General features: G+C 42.3%; 1 protein-coding gene across 11 annotated transcripts in view; it reads right to left on the bottom strand.

Moving 5' to 3' along the window:
* Window positions 1-26384, bottom strand: part of pan2 (poly(A) specific ribonuclease subunit PAN2) — a 115264-nt gene that overhangs the window by 57881 nt on the left and 30999 nt on the right. For 10 of the 11 annotated variants that reach the window (XR_009509009.1, XM_059956347.1, XM_059956344.1 and 7 more), the window contains exons 12-23: window positions 19927-20126; window positions 19310-19458; window positions 18044-18150; window positions 15152-15250; window positions 12910-12983; window positions 11757-11898; window positions 10175-10312; window positions 9019-9078; window positions 7107-7197; window positions 6307-6464; window positions 1310-1453; window positions 710-889 (exon numbers count right to left, since the gene is read on the bottom strand). Coding sequence is in view for 10 of the 11 variants with exons in the window: in XM_059956347.1 (XP_059812330.1) it covers window positions 710-889; window positions 1310-1453; window positions 6307-6464; window positions 7107-7197; window positions 9019-9078; window positions 10175-10312; window positions 11757-11898; window positions 12910-12983; window positions 15152-15250; window positions 18044-18150; window positions 19310-19458; window positions 19927-20126 (1542 nt within the window). In the remaining variant the exon portion in view is untranslated. Of the gene's footprint in view, window positions 1-709; window positions 919-1309; window positions 1454-6306; window positions 6465-7106; window positions 7198-9018; window positions 9079-10174; window positions 10313-11756; window positions 11899-12909; window positions 12984-15151; window positions 15251-18043; window positions 18151-19309; window positions 19459-19926; window positions 20127-26384 lie in introns of those variants that run through there. The other variant, XM_059956352.1, reaches the window with a different exon arrangement.

Below are 26384 nucleotides of genomic sequence, written 5' to 3' on the forward strand. Positions count from 1 at the left end.
CATCACCTGCCTGCCCTTCCTGGCAATCTGAGTGCCCACTATCGTTACTTTTTTACCATCCGTCCCATCACTCCAGTTCCCACCCCCCTGCCAAATTAGTTTAAAATCCTCCACCACAGCTCTAACAAACCTGCCCACAAGAGTATTGATCCCCCTTGTGTTCAGGTGCAACCCATCACTTTTGAACAGGTCATTCCTCCCCAAAAGAGCCCAAGTGATCCAAGAACCTGAAGCTCTGCTCCCTGAACCAGCTTCTCAGCCATTTATCTGCTAAATAATCCTGTTTCTACCCTCACTGGCGTGTGGCACAGCAGCAATCCAGAAATTACTACACGGGAGATCCTGATTCTCAGCTTTCTACCTAGCTCTCTAAATTCTCTTCTCAGGACCTCTTTTTTTCAGATCCTGCATGAGATTTGAGAATTTTTTTTTGAGGGGAAAAAATCCTCTTCTACCCAAAGAATAAATTTAGCTTTACCCTATTTAAGAATCTGTACCCTGCATCAAAGTAAACTGAAACATTTCCTCAGTTAAACTCATTTAACAATGTTTCCCCCCTTTTCAATGTTATTAAGGTAGAAGACAGTGACCGAGTACCAATATTGCAAGTCTTGATACAATGGAGATGAAAAGGGGAAGAGACAATGGAAATATATACAAATCAGGACTTATCCAAAGTATTTTGCTTATGTAAACTTTCTAAACTTACCATAAGGTTTATGACTCTGAAATCCTTCTGCAGCCCATGTCCCACGAACTTCACTCCAACATCAATGAGGAACCTTAGTTTCAGGTATGTTGACTTCAAGGTGGTTAGGTGTTTGGATGAGATTTTGGCGTCAAGGTCCCCAGGCTTGATTCCAGAATACTGAGTCAGGTAGTCCACAACCTATTTGTTTTTTTTCCCCAAAAGATAAACTTGTGGAATAAGCACACAAGATCATTTTCAGGTAGAATCTACAAATAACATTTATCCAATAGAAGAGTTACTTCCTCCTTCCCACACAGTGCGGGTCCTATAGCTGAAATCTGCACAACTAATTACCAGATTTACAACAAACTGCCAGGATTTCCCCACCTGCCAAGACAAGATGCTTGATTTCTATCTGGTATCCTCTGCTTAACCAAGAGAAATTAATACCAGCTTGGTGGACTTAAAACCCAGGAATGAAATGAGCATTGAGCATCTCATAGCTGATTATGTCTGCAATAACATCCACTGGTGAAAAACTATATATTTGATCACCCACAAAACAGAGGACTCCAGATTCAGCAGTAAAGTCCATGGCATTATCACTCATAGCATTACCTGCTCCTGTGTGGAGATGTAATCATCAATAAAGGGAACTCCCTCATTTGGTCCCTGACCTCGCACACATGTGATCCTTGCAACCGACATTTGGCTGGGCTTGATGGTGGATTTTGTCCCATCACTTCGCAGCTCTGCTTCTTCCTGTGAGCAAGTAGTATAAAGCACTTAAAAAAAAAACACAACCGAATGGACTATATAACACACACAAAATGCTGGAGGAACTCAGCAGACCAGGCAGCATCTATGGAAAAGAGTACAGTTGACATTTCGGGCTGAGACCTTTCAGCAGGACTCTTTTCCATAGATGCTGCCTGGCCTGCTGAGTTCCTCCAGTATCTGTGTTGCTTGGATTTCCAGCATCTGCAGATTTTTTCTTGTTTGTGAATGGAGTATGTAATTAGCAAATGAAACAATGTCAACTGACAGCAAATAGGATACAGAAAGCAAAAAGATACACATATTTAACAGCATGTAGACTTCTTTCCAAAAAGAAAAAATTCAGGTCTAATTACATACATAAATAACAAGTTTATTAATAAATAAACAAGCTTAGTAAAATTTGACCAAATTTAACCATTTTTGATTGGTGGTTTTAATAGTTACTTGGAAAACTCACTGCCCACATTATTTCAGATTCTGGATTTTTAGGATGGGGACATGGGAAAATGAAGACATTTGCTTGGGGAAAAAAGTAGTGCAATAAAATTAAAACATAAGAACTTTATTTTTTTTTAGTAATTGCATAAAAAACATTTTTCCAGGAAAATTTGCAAACTTTAACCACCTTTGACAAACTTGTCATTGCTAACACTATTTTATCACAAGGACAAACACAAGACCTCACGACATCTCAGTTCAAGTATTGGCACTTGTTCAGATAAATTGTAATTCAAGGACCGCAAATATCCGTCTAGGAGGGAAGGAGAAGATTAGTAGGTTAAAAGGTCAGCATGAACATGAAGGCCAAAGGGCCTGTACTGTACTGTACTATTCAATGTTTTGTATCCTATACAGAGTGTATGGGAAGCTCAGTAACTCAATGACAGCCATCATATGAAGGGGTTCTTCGGCTCTATCAGGATAATCTATGGCACAAACACACAAATTCTCTTTCCATAGAGAGCCAAGAATTGAGCAGGAGAGTCAGTCAACGCCCATGAGGAGAAACATTCTGGAGACAACTGAGAGTCTGCTCCAGACACAACTGCTCCTGACTCTATCACACAGCAACTAAATTTGTCGAGCCTTGAGGCCACTCCTGATTGACAAGGTGGCCATGTCCCATCCAACAAAAAGGCCTCAGGATCAGACATTACATCCATTAAAGTTCCAACATCTGGCTTTAGCCACAAATGCACAACCTTAACCTGCAAATCTGAGAGGAGGTGAAGTATGAGGAGTCCTTGGGCTTGTCCTCTAAATGACTACCTTCATGAAAGGAGACAAGTCTAATTGTAGCAGTTACTGGAGACAGTTTGTTGTCTTCTGTAGAGAAAATCATCACTAGAGTCCTTAACTACCTCCTCCCAATAGGACAGCTGCTTTCCAAGTTGACCACTGTCCATCTAGATCAGGGGTTCCCAACCCTCTTTATGCTATGGACCAATACTATTAAGAGGTCCATGGACCCCACCAGGTTGGGAACCCCTGACCTAGAGGCTAGTGGACATCATCACTCCCCCACAGAACAACTCCAAAACACACACAAGCACCATCAACCATTACACATGACCTTTCCTTGTTGCATTAAAGCTTCCGAGTCCATCAATTGAGAGACCATGGAACTCAAAATTTGGCTGCCTTCAGAAATTAGATATGACTTTATGGCTGTTTCATGATGGTATGCAAGCCCCAACTCTACTTTACACAGCCATTACAGAGCTAATCTCAGCAATGACCATTGTCAAGCATGATGGTCATTGCTCTGACACTTTTCCTAATCTTTTGTGCCATAACATACCACACAAATTGTTCAACCTACACTACAGAACCAAAGTCACCTGAAAATCAATAATAGAGCAGAAGATGCAAATGATCATATTTCAGGATCCACCTCTTGGTATTGGCAGACGATGATGAAATTAACCTCCAGCTTCAATGCACCAGCACAGCCTTTGTAAATTGAGAAGTACGTTTGACCACTTGGCACAGAACCCATGATCTACCAGGCAGCAGTGATACTGGCACGTCTATTCGTTTCTGAGACTTGGACCATTTGCAGTAGAAATCTCAAGGAAAAATGCCAACAATGCCATTGTTAACTTATCCTTCCAATTAATTTGGAGAATTTTGGAAACAATCAGTGCCCTCTGCCAGGCCAACCTCCTAAGCAGAAGGGTTCTAGTTACAGTCAGCAGGCCATATCACTCATATACATGATACTAATCCTGAAACAGACACATTATAACAAAGAGATTGCTGAGAAAGCCAGTAAATAAATCAATCGAGAATTTGCTCAAAACCTCAGAGGGAAAAAATAACATCTCCATTGACCCTTGGGAATCCCTGGGTGTGACTGCTTAAAGGAGAGAAGACACATTCCAGAAGGTATGAGAATCAAGTACACAGAACACCAAGCACCATCCATGGAAAAGAGTACAGTTGATGTTTTGGGCTGAGAGCCTTCAGCAGGATTGGAGAAAAGATGAGGAGTCGGAGTTAAAAGGTGGGGGGTGGGGAAGAGAAGAAGAGAGAAACAAAGTGAAAGGTGAAACCAGGAAAGGGAGTGGGGATGAAGTAAAGAGCTGGTAAGTTGATTGGTGAAAGAGGTACAGGGCTGGAGAAGGGGGAATCTGATAGGAGAGGAAAGAAGGCCATGGAAGAAAGAAAAGGAGGAGGAGCTCCAGAGGAGGTGATGGGCAGGCAAGGAGATAAGGTGTTGGGGTGAGGGGGGGGGGGGGGGGAAGAAAAAAAAAACAGGAATGGAGAATGGTGGGGGGGGGGGGCGCACAAGCATTACCGGAAGTTTGAGAAATCGATGATCGTGCCATCGATTGGAGGGTGCCCAGACAGAATTCAAGGTGTTGTTCCTCCTACCTGAGTGCAGTTTCATTGCGACAGTAGAGGCGGCTATGGATTGACGTATCGGAATGGGAAGGTGAAGGGGAAGTGGAATTAAAATGGGTGGCCACAGGGAGATCCTGCTTTTTCTGGCGGACAGAGCATAGGTGCTCGGCAAAGCGGTCTCCCAATTTACATCGGGTCCCACCAATATACAGGAGGCCGCACCGGTAGCACAGGATACAGTAGATAACCCCAACGGACCCACAGGTGAAGTGTCACCTCACTTGGAAGGACTGTTTAGGGCCCTGGATGGTAGCGAGGGAGGAAGTGTAGGGACAGGTGTAGCACTTATTCCACTTGCAAGGATAAGTGCCAGGAGGGATGACTGAATAAGGGGATCAACTAGGGAGAGATACCTGCAGAAAGCAGAAAGGGGTGGGGGAGGGGGGAAAAAGATAAAAAAGAGAAAGATGTGCTTGGTGGTGTAATCCCATTGGAGGTGGCAGAAGTTCCGGAGAATTATGTGCTGGACGTGGAGGCTGGTGGGGTGGGTAAGTGAGAACAAGAGGAACCCTATCCCTGGTAGGGTGGTGGGAGGATGGGGTAAGAGCATACGTGCATAAAAAGAGATGCAGTTGAGGGCAGCATTGATGGTGGAGGAAGGGAAGCCCCTTTCTTTGAAAAAGGAGGACATCTCCTTCATTTTCGAATGAAAAGCCTTAGACTGAGAGCAGATACAGTGGAGACTGAGGAATTGCAAGAAGGGGATAGCGTTTTTACAAGACACGGTGGGAAGAGGTATAGTCCAGGTGGCTGTGACAGTCCATGGGTTTATAGTAGACATCAGTAGATAAGCTGTCTCCAGAGATGGAGACAGACAGATTGAGGAAAGGGAGATGTCAGAAATAGACCAGATAAATTTGACAGCAGGGTGGAAGTTGGAGGCAAAGTTTTTGAAGTCAACAAGCTCAGCATGGATGCAGGAAGCAGCACCAATGCAGTCGTCAATGTAGTGTAGGAAAAGTGGGGGATGGGCACCAGTGTAGACTTAGAACATAGACTGTTCCACGTAGCTGACAAAAAGGCAGGCACAGCTAGGCAGAGGAGCTGATGGAGGGGGACTGGCTGGGTCTGATGTCCAGAAAGAAACGGAGCACTTTGAGGCCTTCTGGTAGGGGATGGGGGTGTATAGGGACTGGACAACCATTGTGAAAATAAGTTGATAGGGGCCAAGGAACTTGACTGTCAGCTTGTAAATTCCAGCATTTTTTGTGTTGCTTGGATTTCCAGCATCTGTAGATTTTCTCTTGTTTTAAGTACACAAAAGCCCAAAATAAATTGCAAAAAACCACACCAGCTCACAAACTATCAACACGGCCACCCTATTAAGAACCTCCTGCTCCTATCTGTGAAACAGTCTTACAATGATCTCATCAGCCATCTCAAAATCCACATGGAAGCAAGTCATCTTTGCTGCCTTGCGCAGCTGGATCCTGGATTTCCTGTCAGATCGCCAGTAGGTAATAAGATGATACGACAATGACTGGCCTCATCTCAAATAATAACAAGGCACCCTGCAGAGAAGTCATCACCCTGACAGTGGTACGGACAGCCCAGCGCATCTGTGGATTTGAACTTCCTACTATTCAGGACATTTACCTTAACAGGTGCATAAAAAGGCCCCAGAGGATCATGGAGGACCCGAGTCACCCCAACCACAAACTGTTCCAGCTGTTACCGTCCAGGAAATTTTACTGCAGCATGAAAGCCAGGACAGCTTCTTCCACCCAACCACAAGACTGATTAATTCAGTGACACAATTGTATTTCTATGTTATATTGATTGCTTTGTTGTACATCTTACCATACACATTACTTATTACAAATTACTATAAATTGTACATTCAGATGTGGACATAATGTAGGTATTTACTCATGCACGTGAGATTTGTTTCAATTAAATTCCTCCATTTCAAGAGAAAAAAACCATACCTGATTTAGTGTGACAAACTCTGCATCCAAACCCACTAAATCATTGGGCTGAGGCATTTCATTCAGCATTAGTGGAATGAAAGTTGCATGACATTTTCGCTGTTTTCTAGCCAGAGATGCTTCTGCCAGCAAAACACTGGCCTCAATTGGATTCTTTACTGAAAAGAAAGGAGGGGGGAAAAAAAATTATTAACAAAGCATACACATTGCAAGCTAATCAGTGCTTGAGCACTGACCACAAAATATTAACAATCTCTCACCTATGTGGGGGGAAATATCCCCAAGTTACTCACAGGAATTAACAAGAAGGCACCATTACCAATGAGCCAGGTTGAGTCATTCCATACCAAGAATAGAGCAACAAATTGTACAAACTGTCCAAATTATACTACTGCTGGCTTGAATGATTGGAACACAATTAACATAATTCAGCAAAACATTGTAATTATTTATAGCTCTGTCATTTTAAATAGCTTTTGGGGAGTAGTTTATTCAAAACCATCTCAGAAGAGATTGTTGTTTCAAGAGAAACCACATTATATTTAGTAAATTACCAATGCAGATCTGTGGGTTTAAACCTGGCTAGCAAAGTCCATTATTACCCTGACCATGACAGAGCTTCCTCTTTTTTTAAATGGCTATTAGACAGCAGGATGTTTTTCTTACCACATATACTATTAGCAAGTAGGCAGTTAACTGTGGCAGGCAAAGCGTAGTTCCAGTTCTCCTGTGGTGAGGGTGGAGTAGGTTGGTTCAGCCACCCCTCATTCAGAATTCATGAATCACAAAGTGTTACTTACTGGTTAAATCATACTTGGAATTCAGATTTCGTCTAGCATAATACAGAATGCAGGGGACCTTCCAATTTAAATCAAACTGCATAGCTTCACACTGCAAAAATAAAATACAAATGTTTAAACACACCACAATCTGAACAATATTCCAAAAAATTCTAATCAGAGTCCTGATGCAGGATTTCAACACAAAATGTGAATTCCTTTCCTCCTGCAGACACACTATATATAATAAGGCACAAATCGGCCTTTCAGATGCTGACCATGGTGTTCTCTCTGCTCATCCCAGTTGCCCGCATTCAGCACAAAACTTTCCAAGCCCTCCCCCGCCCCTCATGTACCCATCCAAATTCCAGTTAAAAGTTGCAATTGTACCCACCTTGATCACTTCCTCTGGCACTTACGAGGGGAGATTGATAAGTTCGTCGAAGGAGTCAATTTTAGAAAACCTAGCACATTTATTTTTCAACATAGTCCCCTCCTACATTTACACACTTAGTCCAGCAGTCGTGGAGCATACGGATCTTGGGCCTCCAGAAAGTATCTACAGCAGGGATGATCGATAAGTTTGTGGCCTAAGGTCGAAGGAGATGAGTTATACAGCTCTCGTTACATGCACATGCAGTTCAACTCTTTGAGAGATTATGCAGAAAGTCTGAAGTTAATAACTCATCTCCTTCTACCTTAGGACTAGGACTAAGTGTGTAAATGTAGGAGGGGACTATGTTGAAAAATAAGTGTGCTAGATTTTCTAAAATTGACTCCTTCTACCTTAGGCCACAAACTTATCAATCACCCCTCGTATTAACCTCTGTGTAAAGATGTTACCTCTCAGATCTCTTAAGCCTCTCTCATCTCATCTTGTATCTGTCTCCTTTAGTTTTGTATTCCCCAACCCTGGAGAAAAGACCGACCGTCTACCTTATCCATTCCCTGCATGATTTAATACACTTCTACGAGGTCACTTCTGATTCTATGCTCCAAAGAATAAAGATCCCTGAAGCTAATCTCTCCCTCTAGTCCAGGCAGCATTCTCAAATCTCTTCTGCATCCCCTCCAGTTTGACTTTCCTATAAAAGGGTGACCGAAACTTTACACAATACTCCAAGTGTGGTCTCACCAACGGCTGCCACATACTGGGCCTACTCAAACTCCATGCCCCGACTGATGAAGGGAGCATGCTAAATGCTTTATTCACTACCCTGTTTACTTGTGAGGTCACTTTCAGTGAACTATACATTTGTATTCCCAAGTCCTTCTGTTCCACAACACATGTCTACCACTGAATGTCTGAAATGCACCACCTCACATTTACCCAAGTTAAAATCCATTTGCCATTCCTCAGCCCATTTCCCTAATATTTCTGTAATTCACTAACCTGCTTTATTATCAAAAAGACCCTCTAATTTAGTATAGATGCTGCTCAATCGGCTGAGTTTCTCCAGCAGATTGTTGCTTCAAAATTATTATTTTTTTTAAAAACTGGTCTCCTGCTTAAAAGAATTCCCCACTTTCCCCTCAATCTGGTACAAGATGCTAGTCATAAACCTTCTGCTAGGTTTGTGCTAATGCTGCTCTGTAACCTATTTTTGGGTAAAGCCCAACAATGATCCCTCACTTCATCCCAAACCAACAAACACTGAGATTGCAATTACGGAGCACGTTTCCTTGATCTGGCTCATATAAAGTACAAAAAATTTATATATTCTTTGATAAATGTACTTTGAATTTGAATCACCAAGATATCTACATATTTAAATAAAAAACTATTGGATATTGGTCAAGGCAGCAGCCATGGAATGAGAAACAGTTAACATTTCAAATCAATGACCAATCATAAGGAAAACTAGAAATGAAACAAATAAATTGTTTTTGAAAACCAATAGAGAACAGTAGCAACTCAATAAGTGTCAATTACCTTGTCAATTGGTTCAATGAGGAAGTCATTAAACAGATACCACTGTTTATGAGTGACACCCTAAGAAAACAAAAACATTGCACAATTTACAGATGCTACACCACTTTTAAAACAGCAGTTTTCAAACACCAATTCTCTAGTGACATCTTACAAATATCACACATTTACAAAAGACAAATTATGCATTGTTTTTCCTTCCATTATCGCGCAGACTGCTTGGATTATTACCCAAGGAAAAGAAACTAAATCTGTACATCAATAAAAAAAAGATATTTTCAGTAATGTGCTGTAAATTTGAATCCGGAACCTAGATTGAAAATTGTGTTATTTTAATATGTTTCAACTTCCAGGTCAAAATTTTACCATGCTGCAATGCAACAACTACATTTTAGCCAGTATTTTGCAATGCCTACCTGCTACATAGAGCCCAGAACAGGATACTATAGACAAACCCAACTACTGTAATAGTTGTTTCGAGTACGAGGGGAGAGAGGGAGAGAAAAAAAATCTAAATCTCTTCAGATCTGGTTGGGTTCAGATTGTCTATGATCAGAACAGGTTATAACCTGCTCAAGCAGATCAACCAAACCTTTCCAACGTTTGTTCGCTAAAATCTTGTATAGAATGGTTCTGAGATTAATTTCAAAAGAGCATTAAGGTCAAATGATAATCTGCCAAGATCATAAAGTGATGCACTTTGCATACCTATAGTTGCTTTGCATCTTGTGGCTCAATTTGAAGCCAATCACTGCAGACCAGCCCATGTTTATTAGATGTGTAGAAAACATCTGGCTATAGTTAGTAACAATATTGTTTTTCATTATTCTCCAAGATGATCTTGGATTGAGATGCTAGCCAATAAAAATAAAACTGAAAATCTTCATTCTCTACAATTTTTTTGGTTTAAAAAGTGTTGTGGATCATTGGTGTTGGGAGGGAAAGAGCATTTGGACATTTGAAAAGGTTTCTTTAAATTTATGTTTAATAGAATTTGAAACAAACTCTACCAAACACTATTTATCGGTTAGAGATTATTAGAATATACAATAATAGCGACTGAGATTGTCAAGTGTCAGTGCTTTTATTCTCCATACTATTGCTATTGACACACTAAATTTCATCAATATCAAGCCATATTTTGACATACTGTATGTACCTCTTTCCGCTGGTGATAAGTCTCCCCAACTTTAATATGGGCCACAAGACTGCCACCAGTCCGAGGATCTAAAATATGGGCCACAGTCACCACCAGATCATACAAATAGGTGTTCTCTTCATCTTCTAAAGAGGACAGCTGCAGAACAAGACTAAAGTAGTCAGTAAAAAGTTTGTTCAATAACTTCATAATGACTAACTGATGAGGTTAAAACATTTAATATAATGAATACTAAATGAATATCAATTTGTTGCTTTACACAAAAATAAAAATCCTTTCTGGTGCATTGGTTTAATAAAAAAACTCCTGTTTAAAATTTTATTGCCAGCATAAAATTTCACTGTTAAAATTTAACATGGAATTTTGAAACATCATGCATCTTCCAAAACATCATTAATGTTTCCCAGGTCTTTTCCCTTCCCTTCCTCAAACCACTCAGTGAATTATTACACATTGTTCTAAAATCCCAAGTCTCTTACTCACATAAATACAAATTAATGAATGCCAATTTTGAAACCCAAATCTGATATAACCAGTCTTGAATGAGAAAGGGACAATGGAGAGCAGAATAGAACATTTCAATTCTCCAGCACATTTCAGCAATCCACCTTGCATCCAACTCAGATTCCAGGTTTTTGCCATTGTTGCAGTTGGCATAGAGTTATGCAAATAAGAACTCTCCCTTTAGCAACTAAACTAAGATATTTTGAGTTCTATTCACAATTCCTGTGCAAGGGCAAGTTACTGGCATGATTATAGTTAACTGCTAAACTTCATATTAGGTCTAAAAATGATGTTAATGGCTTTGAGGTGGATAAATCCGGATAAATCCTTGGGCATGTCCAAGTGTATCCTAGGACATATAAAAAGCAAGAGAAATAAACTGCTGTGTGGAACTGGCAGAGACTTTTTTGTACCTCCTTTAGTCCTGTGAACTGAAAGATTGAAGGATGGCTAATGTTGTGCCTTTAAGGGCTGCAAGGACATGCAAATGACTAAAAGGCAATAAGCCAAATAACAATGGTGCAAAAGTTATTGCAGGGGATTCTAGGAGACAACTTATCTGCATTTAGAAAGGCAAGGACTGATTACTGATGGTCAGCATTGCATTACAGGGTGGTAGACCTTGCCTACATGGAGTTTAGAAAGGCATTTGACAAGGTCCTGCAAGGTAGACTTGTCCGGAAAAAGGTTAGATCATATGGGACCCAGGGTGAGCTGGCACAGTATTTCCAAACTGTCTTTCCTTAAATTTACAGTCTTCAAATGTTTTTTTTTAAATTAAATGTAATTTGCAAAAGAAATCAACCCCTCAAGAAGGTGCATGTTATCTGCTTCCACATCCCTGCTCATCCACAGGTGCTTCCCCCACCCACACAACTGAAGAGGGAACTATTTAGCCCCTACTTCCCAATGCTAACAAAAGATAAAACCCAACCATCTGAACTTCCTGATTACAGATCCAGCAATCACCACACACTTTATGATCGCCTCTACAATCTTCATCAAAATATTACAAACACCAGAATCAATCTCTTAAGGGAAAGCTTTGAAAGATACATCGAGATTAAACTTTACATACGCCTTCATTTTCAATCCAGTTTGTGACTTCTAACTCCTTATTTTTAGTCAGCTTCATCTTGATGGAATCTGGTATCCAAATATTTTTCAATTCCTCAATCGATGTATAGAAACTCAGACCTTCAGCATTACAAAGTGCTTCCCTGATAACACAAAGTCAAAGCACCCACTGTTAAATGGAACTTTACATATTCTCACTCAACAAATCAGGACAAAGTTGGTCATTTTTCTCCTTTCAGTGCAGGGTTGTAAAATCAAGCATTGTAAAATTACAAATACTAAAATGTTTGACTTCAAAGCCAGAGAACACCTCCATTGGTTGGGATTGACCATGGATGTTGCGTCCTAGTTGTGATGCCAGTTGATATACAAGGGCAGTATGACATGGAGAGCAGATTGTTGCCTATGCAGCAGTCTACCCCTCTCCATGCAGCTGATGAATCCACAGGAACAGCAGAGACTGACACAGCATTTTACAAAAATCCTGTGATTGTAGTTTATTCAAAGACAAGAACAGGATACAGTAATTTGTATATTGATGGAAACATTACATAAAATATTCATGTTCAACTTAGCAAGTAGGCACTGACATCAGACCATAGGAACACATTAATAGTTCCAACCTACTAATTTACCCTGGGCGCCACAGTAGCAGAGCAGTTAGCGCGATGCTATTACAGCATTGGAGCTTGGAGTTCAACTCCAGTTCGGATTTTTTTAATATCCTACTTGTGGAATGTGTGTGTTTGCTCTGGGTGTTCTGGTCCAAAGATGTACTGGTTAGAAAGTTCATTGATCATTGTAAATTGTCCTGTGATTAGGCTAGGGTTAAATCAGGTGCCGCTCAAGGGGCTGGAAGGGCCTATTCTGCACTGCATCTTTAAACCGCCAAATGGAAGGTACATGCCAAGTGAGTAATTTTCAGTTCACAAGCACAAATATCTACCCTTGGGTATCAATCTTTTACCATTAAGTCACTTTGCAAGTATCTTTTAAATTGTTTGAATTTTGGATGGAAAATTTTGTTCCCTGTGACCAGGTGTTGGGAACAACCTGTTATTTTTGATCAGAACACAGAAGACAACAGTTATTGCATAAAACTTTGAATTGAACTTGCCTCATATTGACAAAAAGTGAGTTTTAAAAATCCCTACCATTCTGCTGGATTATTTTCTTTCATTCTTATTGCTTCCAAATCTTCCTTCCTCATTTTGTTGCGCAATTCATACTATCATAAAAAGAAAACATATTACTGCTGGAATATTCAAAAGCAACAAATTAAAGCTACAGTGGGATTTGAATTTGAATACCCACCTCCACTGATGCTGACTCATGCCTGATAACTGAGATTTCATTTAATTGATGCAACCAAGTCAAATGTTTGGACATAGAAAACCTTACAACCAAATTCTAGCCTATTCTTGCTAAACAGTCACCCACAAGTGCTTGCCAAGTACATCAGAGTGAAGTTCAAGCCCATTAACAACCTACAATGCCTTCATATTCACTTCCTGGGGCCCCTAGCTGATAGGATAGAAAGCAGACTAACAGTACAGCCCCTTCTCCTATCCCAGTTACAAAGATAATACATTAAATTTAACATTTTCCTCATCAATACAATTCAATAGTACACACAGTAGCAACAAACCCCAGAAAAATATATTGGTCTAGAATTGGTGTGTGAACGCCTCAGCCCACTACTCACCACAGTTTTTAAAAATGGTGAAGTGCAGGCACTTCTACTTATTGAGTGAGTAAGAAGAATCACACTGCCATATGATTGTTGCTATTTACATCCCCCCCTCCACCCGGAGCTTGTGCTGGGGAAGCACTGCAGGAGTTCTATGGGGCAATCTGCAACCTTGATGCCACTCACCCCAACCATAATACACTCAACCCTGGCCAGAAAGTGCCTCTTCAGCACTGCAGGACTGTTTCAAAAGCACAGACTGGAGCATATTCAGGGAGGCAGCTACCTACAATCATCACGTCAACACTGATGGCAGGATCGGTGACTGGCTACATTGGAAAATGCATCAAAGATGTTACCCTGATTAGACACTACATGACCAGGGTAAACCAGAAACCATGGCTGACTGCAGAGGTTCGTGCACTGCTTCGGGATCAGGACGGTCCCTTCAGTTCGGGGGCTCAAACCACATCAAGTTCACTGATGATACTACAGTGGTTGGCCTCATCAGCAACAAGGATGAGGCAGAGGGGCTTGTTCTTGCACCATTCGACAACAACCAGAGTCTCAACGTGGACAAGACAAAAGAGAAGATTGTGGACTTCAGGAAGGCTCAGGTCAACCACTGTCCACTGCACATCAATGGCTCTGCCGTGGAGAGTGTGAAGAGCACAAAGTTCCTTGGTGTGAGCATAACAGACGATCTAACCTGGACCTACAACACCTCTCACCAGCCAAGAAGGCAAAGCAACAGCTACACTTTGAGGCAATTGAAGCATGCAAGGCTCCCCACCCCCATTCTACAACTTTCTACAGGAGCACCATTGAGAATGTCCTGTCTGGCTGCATCATTGTGTGGTTCGGAAACTGCAAGGTGTCGGTTAGCGAGGGCCTACAGAGGATAGTAAAAACTAACAAGAGGATCAAGATCTCCTTCAGCCTCATTTGTGACATTTACCAGGAGATTTGTAGACAAAGGTCCCAACGCTTTGTTGAGGATTCTCACCACCCATCCCACAATCTCTTTGACCCACTACCATTAGGAAGGAGGTACAGGAGCATCAGGACTGGGACTGCCAGACCGTGTGACAGCTTCCTCCATCAGGCAGTCAAACTAACAAATAGCCTGCCACCACTGAGCTCTCGTCACTAGTACAGCAAACTGTTTACTGTTTACCCTTGTTGTGCACTACATGCATTTTGAATTCTATTTTATAACTTATTTATAGTATAATATTTTGGCTTATGTGCGTATGTGATGCATGTTGTCTGGGTTCACCTTGGTCTGGTTTTACTCTGATGACAATAAACCTGAACTTGACAGCGAACTCAAAATCTCAAATGGTTTTTCAAGTACTAACTAATCTTGTTTTTCAGAGTATAAATCTTATCTCTTATTGAAGTTAACTTAAAATCATCACACATTTCATCCCTCAGGCAAACTACTCTTAGCATCTCCCAATAGTACTTCAAGCCACTAAAGAAGAATTCTAAAGCGATCGGCAATTACAACCACCAACTTTCTCTTCAAAAAAAAAAATCAGGGAATCACTGAAATTATCTTCTGTCTGCACCAAATAATTTATTAATTAATTCCAGAATCTTCTTTAAAGAGGGAAAACTTCCTATTTTGCAAATAGGATGCAAACCCTGAAAATACATTTGGCAGATATTTAATAGGATACACATTTGAATTAACAACAGACCTCTGCTTGGCATTTCCAAAATTCAGCTTCTTTAGTGCTATTGACTTCACAGTTAATAACAAGAACATCTGGTAAGCATCGAATATTCCTGGTTTGAACCTGGAGGAAAACAATATCTAATCAACATTGGAAGCTCAGTAGAGTCAGTGTATGGGGCATTTTGATTGAGCACCAAAAGGTGGCAATGCAGTGACATGAAATACTGAGTCACCAATACTCACTCAGCTCAAAGACCAACAGTCATCAAAGACTCCAATCTATTTTTCCCAGGGTGCAGCTATTGAAGCAGAAGCCTTGATTTAAGACACTTTTGAAATAATTTAAATTATATTCTGTAGAATAGCCATTATACATGACCATTAAATTGAAATCTAAAATACATTCATAGGTGCCATAACAAAACACACTTATCAATTAATGAATTTAAGGGAAAATAATTCATTTTTAATTTATTCCCTCCATCGTTTTGCAGCAAGTTTCCTACTTACAGTGGCATGCAAAAGCTTGGGCACCCCTGATCAAAATTTCCGTTACTGTGAATAGTTAAGTGAGTGGAAGATCAACTGATCTCCAAAAGTCATAAAGTTAAAGATGAAACATTCTTTTCAACACTTTAAGCAAGATTAGTGTATTATTTTTGTTTTGTACAATTTTAGAGTGGGGAAAAAATGAAAGGAGCACCATGCAAAGGTTTGGGCACCCCAAAAGATTTGAGCTCTCAGATAACTTTTACCAAGGTCTCAGACCTTCATTAGCTTGTTAGGGCTATGGCTTGTTCGCAGTCATTGTTAGGAAAGGCCAGGTGATGCAAATTTCAAAGCTTTATAAATACCCTGACTCCTCAAACCTTGTCCCAACAACCATGGGCTCCTCTAAGCAGCTGTCTAGCACTCTGAAAATTAAAATAAATGATGCCCACAAAGCAGAAGGCTATAAGAAGATAGCAGAGTGTTTTCAGGTAGCCATTTCCTCAGTTTGTAATGTAATTAAGAAATGGCAGTTAACAGGAACGGTGGTGGTCTGGAAGACCAAGAAAACTTTGAGAGAACTGTTTGTAGGATTGCTAGAAAGGCAAATCAAAACCCCCGTTTGACTGCAAAAGACCTTCAGGAAGATTTAGCAGACTCTGCAGTGGTGGTGCACTGTTCTACTGTGCAGTGACATCTGCATAAATATGACCTTCATGGAAGAGACATCAGAAGAAAACCTTTCCTGTGTCCTCACCACAAAATTCAGCGTCAGAAGTTTGCAAAGGAACATCTAAACAAGCCTGATGCATTTTGGAAACAAGTCCTGTGGACTGATGAAGTTAAAATAGAACCTTTTGACCACAATGAGCAAAGGTATTTTTGGAGAAAAAAGGGTGCAGAATTTCATGAAAAGAACACCTCTCCAACTGTTAAGCACGGGGGTGGATCAATCATGCTTTGGGCTTGTGTTGCAGGCAGTGGCACAGGGAACATTTCACTGGTAGAGGGAAGAATGCAGCAAATTTCTGGAAGCAAACATCACACTGTCTGTAAAAAAGCTGAATATGAAAAGAGGATAGCTTCTACAACAAGATAATGATCCTAAACACACTTCAAAATCCACAATGGACTACCTCAAGAGGCGCAAGCTGAAGGTTTTGCCATGGCCCTCACAGTCCCCCGACCTAAACATCATCGGAAATCTGTGGATAGACCTCAAAAGAGCAGTGCCTGCAAGATGGCCCAAGAATCTCACAGAACTTTTAAGCCTTTTGCAAGGAAGAATGGGCAAAAATCCCCCAAACAAGAATTGAAGGACTCTTAGCTGGCTAAAGAAAGCATTCACCAAGCTGTGATACTTGCCAAAGGGGGTGTTACTGACTGACCAAGTACTGACCATGTAAGGCTGCCCAAACTTTTGCTTTGGGCCCCATTTCCTTTTTTTGTTATTTTGAAACTGTTAAAGATGAAAATTAAAGTAATCTTGCTTAAAATATTAAAGAAATGTGTCATCTTTAACTTTATGCTTTTTGGAAATCAGGTCATCTTTTACTCGCTTAGCTATTCACAGTAACAGAAATTTTGACCAGGGGTGCCCAAACTTTTGCATGCCACTGTAAATGCACCAAAATTTTTGCATTGGCTACAAAAATGGGACATCAACAGTCCTAGAATTACTTAAATTAATAATGTAACCAAATTTTCACCAGCATTAGAACTGATAAAATGGGTTACAAGCACAAGAGCTTTTTCCAGAGATTTGCATCTCCTAGGACTCAACTTTTCAGTACTGGCCTGGGAGCATCTGCACAAAAAATGGTAGATAATCTTCCAGGCCAGATCACTGTATTTAGTAAGCTTTTTTTTGGTGGGGGGGGGGGGGTGGGGGAGGGAGAAAGAGAGAGACAGAATCAAGAAATAAGCTTTTAAGTTTGCTGGAGACAGGCTGTCCCAAGACCATTCTGAAGTGAGTGTCCTGCTCACAGGCACTGTAAAATTCATGACTGAAAACTTAACCATACTTTGGCAACCTACTAAGTCAAAGAACAGGTGATGGAAGTTCAGGACAACAGCACAGCAGATGTTGCAGAGGACATCCTGGCAGGAAATCTTTAAACATCTCCAGTCAGACCACACTGAACTGCATACATTAATGAAAGGTAGTTTTGAAATTCTTGTTTGATATTAGACAGCTCAATACACTGATCCAAGTCAAATACTTGAGAACAATTCAACTACAAGCTCCTTAATTTCTCAAAAATTATCGCCTGATCCGAAGCTGCTCCTTTCGAAACCAACTCATCATTCTCAATGTGCAAAGTCAGTGTCATTCTGGCTTTCTACATAGCTACAAAAAGATAACAAGACATCACTGCCAAAATAGCTGCACCCCTTGCTCCTTCCCCAATCTAATTGTACAAACCGTGGGCTGGTACTTCTCACAATTTTCACACCAGGCCTGGGTGTTCTGTTCAAGGCAGATACTTCTTTTCAGCACTTCAGCAAATTCATACTGCCGAATAGTTTTGTCTGAAGTAAAAAGAGGCACCTCTTAAGTATAATAGAGGGTTTTTGAGAATCAAACTCACAGAATAAATACAAAGCAGACACCCCCCCCCCACACACACACACACACACACCAGCTCCTGTCTATTTACAATTTTAGCACATTCCAATATTTAAAAAAAAAATTTCTTCATCAATACCTCACTGAATGGGTGGGAGGGAGAAAAAGGCTTGTTTTGGTGTTGGTATGTTGCTTCTGTTCTGTTTTGTTTTGCTGAGCATTATGGGCATGCTATGTTGGTGCTGGAATGTGTGGTAACAATGCGGGCTGCTAAGTATGTCCGTTGTGTATTGGTTGTTAACACAGATGATACATTTCACTGTACACTTCCATGTATATTAATAAATCTGAATATGAAATAGGGAATGACTTCTGTTCCTCACATAATCTGCTTAGTATTTTTTTTAATAAATGTTATGTTGGTAGGTTTATCTAATGGTCTTACATAATTGGTTACTTTCATAAAATCATCATAGGATGCACAGCAGTTTGATTCAGATGTTCTGTACCTCTGATACACTATTGTTTCAGCTTAAGCCAAATCTAAGGGTAGATTATTGCAGTACAGACCAATAGAGAGTGCTCACTGGAACCCAATGAGCAATATATTACAAGTAGATTACCATTTGGGAAGACAAGACAATGTAAACTTCAGGTAAAACAAGGTTAGAGAATGGAGGACAACTGGATCAGGTGTAGGAATGCAAGTCAAACACTGTCACTTTCATCCTATGCAGATTTCTCTGAATTTGAATTTCTTGATTAAAACATGTGGCAATTTGGGAATTGGTTCTAACCTAGGATTTTCTCTATGGCACAAAGCTCTGATACGAGTGGAACACTGAAATCACTATGTGGCAAGTTTACATAGAGCATTTCTAAATTATGAATGCAAAAAGCTGACAAAGTACATTGAAACACTTTTTAAAAACTTTCTTCACATACAAAGCATTTTGAGAGCAATGCATTTCATGAGTTACTGACATTTAGTTAAATTGACACTTTTGTAAATGAAATACAAAAACTACGCAAAGTCACAGGGAACTGAGTTTCACACACACAATTATTCTGGTGAAAAGGTCTAATAGTGATGGCAAAACAAAGTTTTCATGCATTACTCACCAACAATATTTATATCAGGATATTGCAATGTGAAAAGCAGGCTTGAAGAAACTCGAACAGTTTCTTTCCCACAACGGCAAGTGCTACAGTTCTCAACTTCACAACCAAACAGCTTCCCTATTACAGACTCACCAGAGGATCCAAACGTACTGAAGTTGAAAACAAAACTATTCATGAGAGTGTTGCATTTAAATAGAACATTATTATCAACATAATACAAACAGACCTTGAATTTTGGCATATGAAGGACAAGGGGGTATCACAAACCATGAAGACTTTTCTCCATTCACTACAGTAATAGGATTTAGAATACAGTAGAGTGAACAGTGAAGATAGAAGCAAAACCACATCAAAATATCTTCCTTTGGTTCTGAGGTACAGTGTTACCTACAGCAGTCTAAATACAAGACAGATAACATCAGCTATGCAGTGGTACCAAAAAAAAAGTCAAATAATGAATTTTCAGAAATGGCTGCTCTGTTCACAACAATCGAAAAGATACCAATGATAGATTCCCCTGAAGTACAAGTATTTCCGATTGTACAGGGCAATGTATCCGAAGCATGGACATTATGTAACCGAATCTACAATCTATCTTACTAAAGGTGCTGCCTCACCTCCCCATGACACTCCGATAGGCCTGTGGTCCTTCCTGCTCCTGTGTCTCCTGGTGTAGCTGCGTCAATATGAACCGGTTCCAGCTTTGTACGAGTCTGCCAAGATTCACCTTTCCAGTTGCTTCATCTGAATCTGCCAAGATCAAGCCCAGAGCTGATGCCTCGGGAATAGTTCGGAAAGCACGAAGGAAATTGCTGGCCTATTAGACATAATTAAAAAAGAAACAAAAAATTACTTTTAAAATCCCTAACTTTACAGCCGCCCGTAGCTTAACTGCAACTGTGGTCATCTGTTTTTGAGATTAGTTACAAAATGCTTGACAGCAGAGAAGAGTATTGTTAACCATCAGTTAATTCTACAAAGTTGCCTCTATTCAAGAGAAGCCATCGCACTAATTAACACAAAGGAAGGTGGCTCAACCTGTCAAAGTGCAGAATTTCTCTTCTCCCTGCCTTTTAAATGTTTACAACCATAATATTAAACACTTGTTTTGCCCCCCCCCACTCCCAGAGCCTGTTGTACGTTTCCAGTATTTGTAAGTCAATGGAGGAAAATGAAGCTTTCTCTCAAATGTCCACCCAAAGTTCTTCCCATGACGTGCAGGTTTCGAGATGGATAGACAAGTCACAATGATATGAAGTGTTTCTGACCGACCTATCGATCTGTTTACTTGGTTTAGCTGTTGACAACGAGTTTAATATTCAATTTGTTACTTCCAATCTTATTTCAAAATGTTTTCTCAGTTTTGGTCTACCATTCAACAAACATACCAACACAAACATGTATAAACTGGGAGAAGCTAGAAGACCCCTCAAGCTTGCTTCACCATTCAGCAAGATTTCAGTGACCTGATTTATAACCTCAACACCTCATTCCCATTTATCTACAGCAACCTTTTCACCCACTTAATTATCAAGAGCCTTATTTGCCATAATATATAAACACACTTTTGAAAGATTCATGACCATCAAGAGAAATAAATTTGTCTTACCCATTTTAAATGGGCAACCCCTCATCTTCAAACAGCGACTCCTAGTTCTAACTTTTCCCCACAAGAAATATTGACCCTGTCATGACCCTGCAAGATCTTGTGTTTCAACCAAGTCTTTTTTCATGGCTCCAAACTCCAGAGAAAAACCTCAGTCCAAATTTTTCCTCACTACACAACCTTCCCCATTCCAGGTATTCACCCAATAAACACTTGCTTAACTGCTTCCAACACATTTACATTCCTTCCTTAAACAAGAATAATGCCCCCATTTTTAACATTCAATTCTCTGGCAATAAACAGCAAAATTCTGTTAGTCTTCCTAATTAGCCCTGCTACACAGTTCACTGAAATTGAACCCTTGTGAAATGCTGGGACTACTTGTATTATATACCCTGGTAGGAAGCAGTTCTTTTTCTGGAATTCATTGATTTTTGCCTGCTATTTATTTTTGACGGGGCATGTGCCAGAGGTAAGAGAAGAACTCTTCAACAACAGACTACACAAAGAACATTATTTGTGCATACCTCCTAATATGTCATTTTATGGCTTGAGAGATCACTTGAAAAGGACCAATTAGAGGACACAAATCGGACATTCACCTGTTTCAACATTCGAGGATACAGGCATGTTCAAATATTGAATCCCATGATAAATTGTAAGGCCAAGCTGGAAAAGGTTGCTTTGGTCTTTCTCTTTTAGTTACAAGAAAGTCTCAGTAGTAATTAAGCTGGTGCAGCAGGATTAAGATCAGTTTCCCCATGGATTGAACTCTGTGCCAGAGTTTTGGAAATAAAGACAGAAGGAAAGTCTAAAGTTACTGTCACTAGGCATTCTGGAAGATGGGTTGACCACATGGGCATATTTCTTAGCCATCTTGGGTGGGGATACTTTGGCATCTAGAACCAGGAGTAAGCAGTTAGTAGCTAGCAAATTAGATCAGTGGCATTTGGCATGAGCCCTAGATTAAGGTGCTAGCATTTAAATTCATGCAGTTATATAGAAGTTCTTGAGGCTTGACCTACAGCCTCTCATACGCAGGGTTTGCTTCATGCTTTCACTATGTTGCAATGTTGCAAGCAATTGCTGTGAAATAATTATATCACTATATCATTAGCTGGTAGTCTGGTAGAACCACTGGGCATGCATGGTCACAAAAATGGTGACCACATATTGGGACACCTCATGAATTGTGCTGCACATCACATTGACTCTGGAGTTATTTTCTACTAGCAGGGGTTCAAAGATGCACAAGATTCCACTTCAGTTTTGGAACAGTTTTCTGTTTTAAAAAAACTGCACAATAAGCTTTGAAACAGAGCTTGGATCTCAGAAGCATAGCTCTCTGAAAGTGGCAACACACGTGGATAGTGTGATAAAAAGCATACATCATGCTTGCCCAGATGGACGGTCGTTGCCCAAAATGCAATCATTTATGCCCCTCCATAGACGCTGCCTGACCTGCAGAGTTTTTCCAGTATTGGTGTGATACATTATGGTTGCCTTCCTCGGTCGGGGCACTTAAAGACCAAAGTCAGAAAGTCATGTTGAAGCTGTACAAAACAGGTTAGGCCATATTTCCATACAGAGCGGCGGGTGCCTAGAATGTGCTTTGAGGAATGGTAGAAGCAGATACGACATAAATATTTAACAGGCATATAGATAGACAGAACAGACATGGAGGGAGTAGAGGGACATGGACCAAGTGCAAGTACCTTGGATTAGTCCGGTGGACATCGTGGTCAGCACTGAAGGGCCTGTTCCTGTGCTGTACGGTCTTAAGTTTCATGTTCTGATAACAGCAAAATGCAACTGCATACAATATTGGCAAAAGTGGTAGAATACAAACTTAAAGACCCACTCTTGTTGCTGCCAATCATAGCAGGAATCAAATGTCAACTAAAAGCTGGCAATTCACCACCTACACAGCAGGTAAACCAGCCAAATGTTGTCTATTGAAAAATCTGTGCGTTTTTTCAGAACTAGATAGAATTGCCTTGGAAGCATCTAAGGCACCCTGACCTACAAAATAATTGCAACTGGGGAAGAGACCACAGAAAGGATAGAATGGTCTTGAAATAAAAATTAATTGCAAAAAAGGTGACAAAAATATTGGATATCAGGAAAAGCACAAAATGCTGGCAGAACTCAGCAGGCCAGACAGCTTCTACGGGAGGAGGTAGTGACGATGTTTCAGGCCGAAACCCTTCAGCAGGAGTGAAGTAACATGGGATGGTGGAGAGGGGATAAGAAGTGGGGGGAGGGATGAAGTGGAGAGCTGGGAAGTGATAGGCTGGAGGGAAATAGGCTAGGGGGAAGGTGGAGAATTATGGGAAATAAAAGAGAAAGAAAGGTAGGGCTGGGGGGAGATTATAGTGAGGGAGGTAAAAGAGAGAGAAAGAGAACCAGACTAAAATAATAGATAGGGATGGGGGTAAGGGGGGGGGGGTGGGCAGGGGTATCAACTGAGGTCTGTGAGTTGGATGTTCATGCCGGCAGGTAGGAGGCTACCTAGGCGGGAGATAAGGTATTGCTCCATCGACCTGCGTGTGGCCTCATCTTGACGGTAGAGGAGGCCATGGACAGACATGTCGGAGTGGGAGTGGTCTGTGGAATTGAAGTGTGTGGCCACAGGGAGATCCCGCCACTGCTGGAGGACTGAGCGCCGGTGTTCGGCGAAACAGTCTCCCAGTCTGCGGTGGGTCTCCCCAATGTATAAATGGCCACATCGGGAGCACCGGATACAGTACATCGCCCCAGTTGACTCGCAGGTGAAGTGGTGCCTCACCTGAAAGGACTGTCTGGGGCCTGGGTTGGTGGTAAGGGAAGAAGTGTGGGGGCAGGTGTAGCACTATCCACTATCCAACGTATGATACTCCGTAACTTCCGCCACCTTCTTTCTACATGATCCCACCACCAGACACATCTTCCCCTCCCCCCCCCACTCTCAGCTTTCCGTAGGGATCGCTCCCTACGCGACTCCCTTGTCCATTCATCCCCCCCCATCCCTCCCCACTGACCCCCCTCCGGGCACTCATCCCTGCAAACGGGAGAAATGCTACACCTGCCCCCACACTAGAATTAATTGAAACTAGAAATATAAAGCACACCATTCAGCACCTGAAAGATAAATTAACATTGTGCATGGAAATCTTCTTTGAGACACTGACTAAGCTGCTTTGCAAATTCACCATTTCCTGTTTTAAAATTGCAGAACTGAAATTAGTTATTTCACCTTTATCCAAGTTCATACTGTAGCGATGTACTACATACAGAGCTAGAGACGACATGCAGTCGGTAAGTCGTTTTGAGACTAGTTTATTCAAACCTTGCGGCGCTGGCATTAAATCCCTAGTGCCCACCTTCTCCGGGCGGAAATGACATCAGAGGAGCATTACCAAAGTCTCTCTCCGTGTGCTGGCTATTTGTGAGCCGGTTCGCCTGCACAGAAAGTGGGTCGCCACATAACCACCACCCCCCCCCCCCATGTTCACAGTCTGGATCAGCAGCCTACGAGAAAGTCTTGCAGCTGCAAAACCGAGACTGCGGTCCTGTAGCTGGGCATCTTGTCGTCTGCCTGCTGCGCCTCCGCCAGTGCTGCATAGTCCACCCCCCGGGACAGGGCCTGGACAGCTGGTCTGGAGAGTGCGTCCGCCACGACGTTGTCCTTTCTCGAGACATGCTGGATGTCCGTTGTGTACTCGGACAAGTAGGACAGATGTCACTGCTGGTGAGCCGACCAGGGATCGGACACCTTCGTGAATGCAAACGTTAATGGTTTGTGGTCCGTGAACACGGTGAACGGCCTGCCTTCTAAGTAGTACCTAAAATGCCAGATTGCCAGATACAGTTCCAACAGCTCCCGGTCGAAAGCACTGTACTTGAGCTCGGGAGGTTGTAGGTGCTTGCTGAAGAACCCCAGGGGTTGCCAGCACCCCACCGACTGCTGTGTCGGATGCATCCACCGTGACTGCGGTCGGAACGTCCATTCTGGTGTGCACCAGCATCGCGGCATCTGCCGAGGCTTCCTTGGCTTTAACGAGAGCGGCCGCGGCCTCCTCGTCCCAAGTAATGTCCTTGCCTTTACCCGACATCAGGGTGTACAAAGGGCGCATGATACAGGCTGCTGAGGGGAGGAAACGGTGGTAGAAGTTCACCATACCAACGAACTCCTGCAGGCCTTTGACCGCGTTGGGCCGGGCAAAGTGGTGGATCGCGTCTACCTTGGCGGGCAGGGGTGTTGCCCCGTCTTTGGTAATCCTGTGGCCCAGGAAGTCAATGGTATCGAGACTGAACTGGCATTTGGCCGGGTTGATCGTGAGGCCGAGATCACTCAGGCGGAAGTAGAGCTGGTGGAGGTGGGACAGATGCTCCTGACGACAACTGCTGGCTATAAGGATGTCGTCCAAATAGATGAACGCAAAGTCCAGGTTGCGTCCCACCGCATCCATTAGCCGCTGGAACGTCTGTGCGGCATTCTTCAGGCCAAACTGGGTGATGAGTGCCGTTTTGGGGATGTCTTCAGGGTGCACCGGGATTTGATGGTATCCCCAGACGAGGTCTACTTTGGAAAATATTCTTGCCTCGTGCAGGTTTGCTGCAAAGTCCTGAATGTGCGGCACGGGGTAGCGGTCTGGAGTTGTAGCCTTGTTCAGTCTGCGGTAGTTGCCGCATGGTCACCATCCCCCAGCTGCTTTGGGCACCATGTGCAGGGGGTAGGCCCGTGGGCTGTCGGACCTCCATACGATCCCCAATTCCTCCATCCTCTTGAACTCCTCCTTCGCCAGGCGGAACTTTTTTGGGGGGAGCCTTCGTGCGCGGGCGTGGAGGGGTGGTCCCTGGGTCAGGATGTGGTGCTGTACCCCATGTCTGGGCATGGCTGCCATGAACTGCGGTGCCAGAATCGATGGAAAGTCCGCCAGGGTTCTGGTGAATTTGTTGTCCGACAGCGTGATGGAGTCCAGGTGTGGGGCCAGCAACTTGGCTTCATCCAGGGAGAACATCTGGAAAGTCTTGGCATGTACCAGTCTTTTCCCTTGCAAGTTGACCAGCAGGCTGTGAGCTCGCAAGGAGTCCACCCCCAGGAGTGGTTGGGCCACCGCAGCCAGTGTGAAGTCCCATGTGAACCAGCTGGCGCCGAACTGCAGCTGCACTGTGCGGGTGCCGTAGGTCCGTATCGTGCTGCCATTTGCGGCCCTCAGGGTGGGTCCTGGCTTCCTGTTGCGGGCGTTGTACCCCGTTGGGGGCAAGATGCTGATTTCCATTCCGGTGTCAACCAAGAAGCGGCATCCCGACTGTTTGTCCCAGACATACAAGAGGCTGTCCTGGTGGCCAGCTGCCATAGTCATTAGCGGCTGCTGGCCCTGGCCCTTGCAGGGCGGGTGACAACGGCGGGCTTCTGTGCCCCACCGCTGGTGGTAGAAAACACCATTGTTCACTGTCCTCCTCACTCCTGCCTCTGTGTTGTGT

The sequence above is a fragment of the Hypanus sabinus genome, chromosome X1 (genome assembly GCF_030144855.1).
Source record: "Hypanus sabinus isolate sHypSab1 chromosome X1, sHypSab1.hap1, whole genome shotgun sequence".
In the NCBI taxonomy this organism is placed as follows: Eukaryota; Metazoa; Chordata; class Chondrichthyes; order Myliobatiformes; family Dasyatidae; genus Hypanus; species Hypanus sabinus.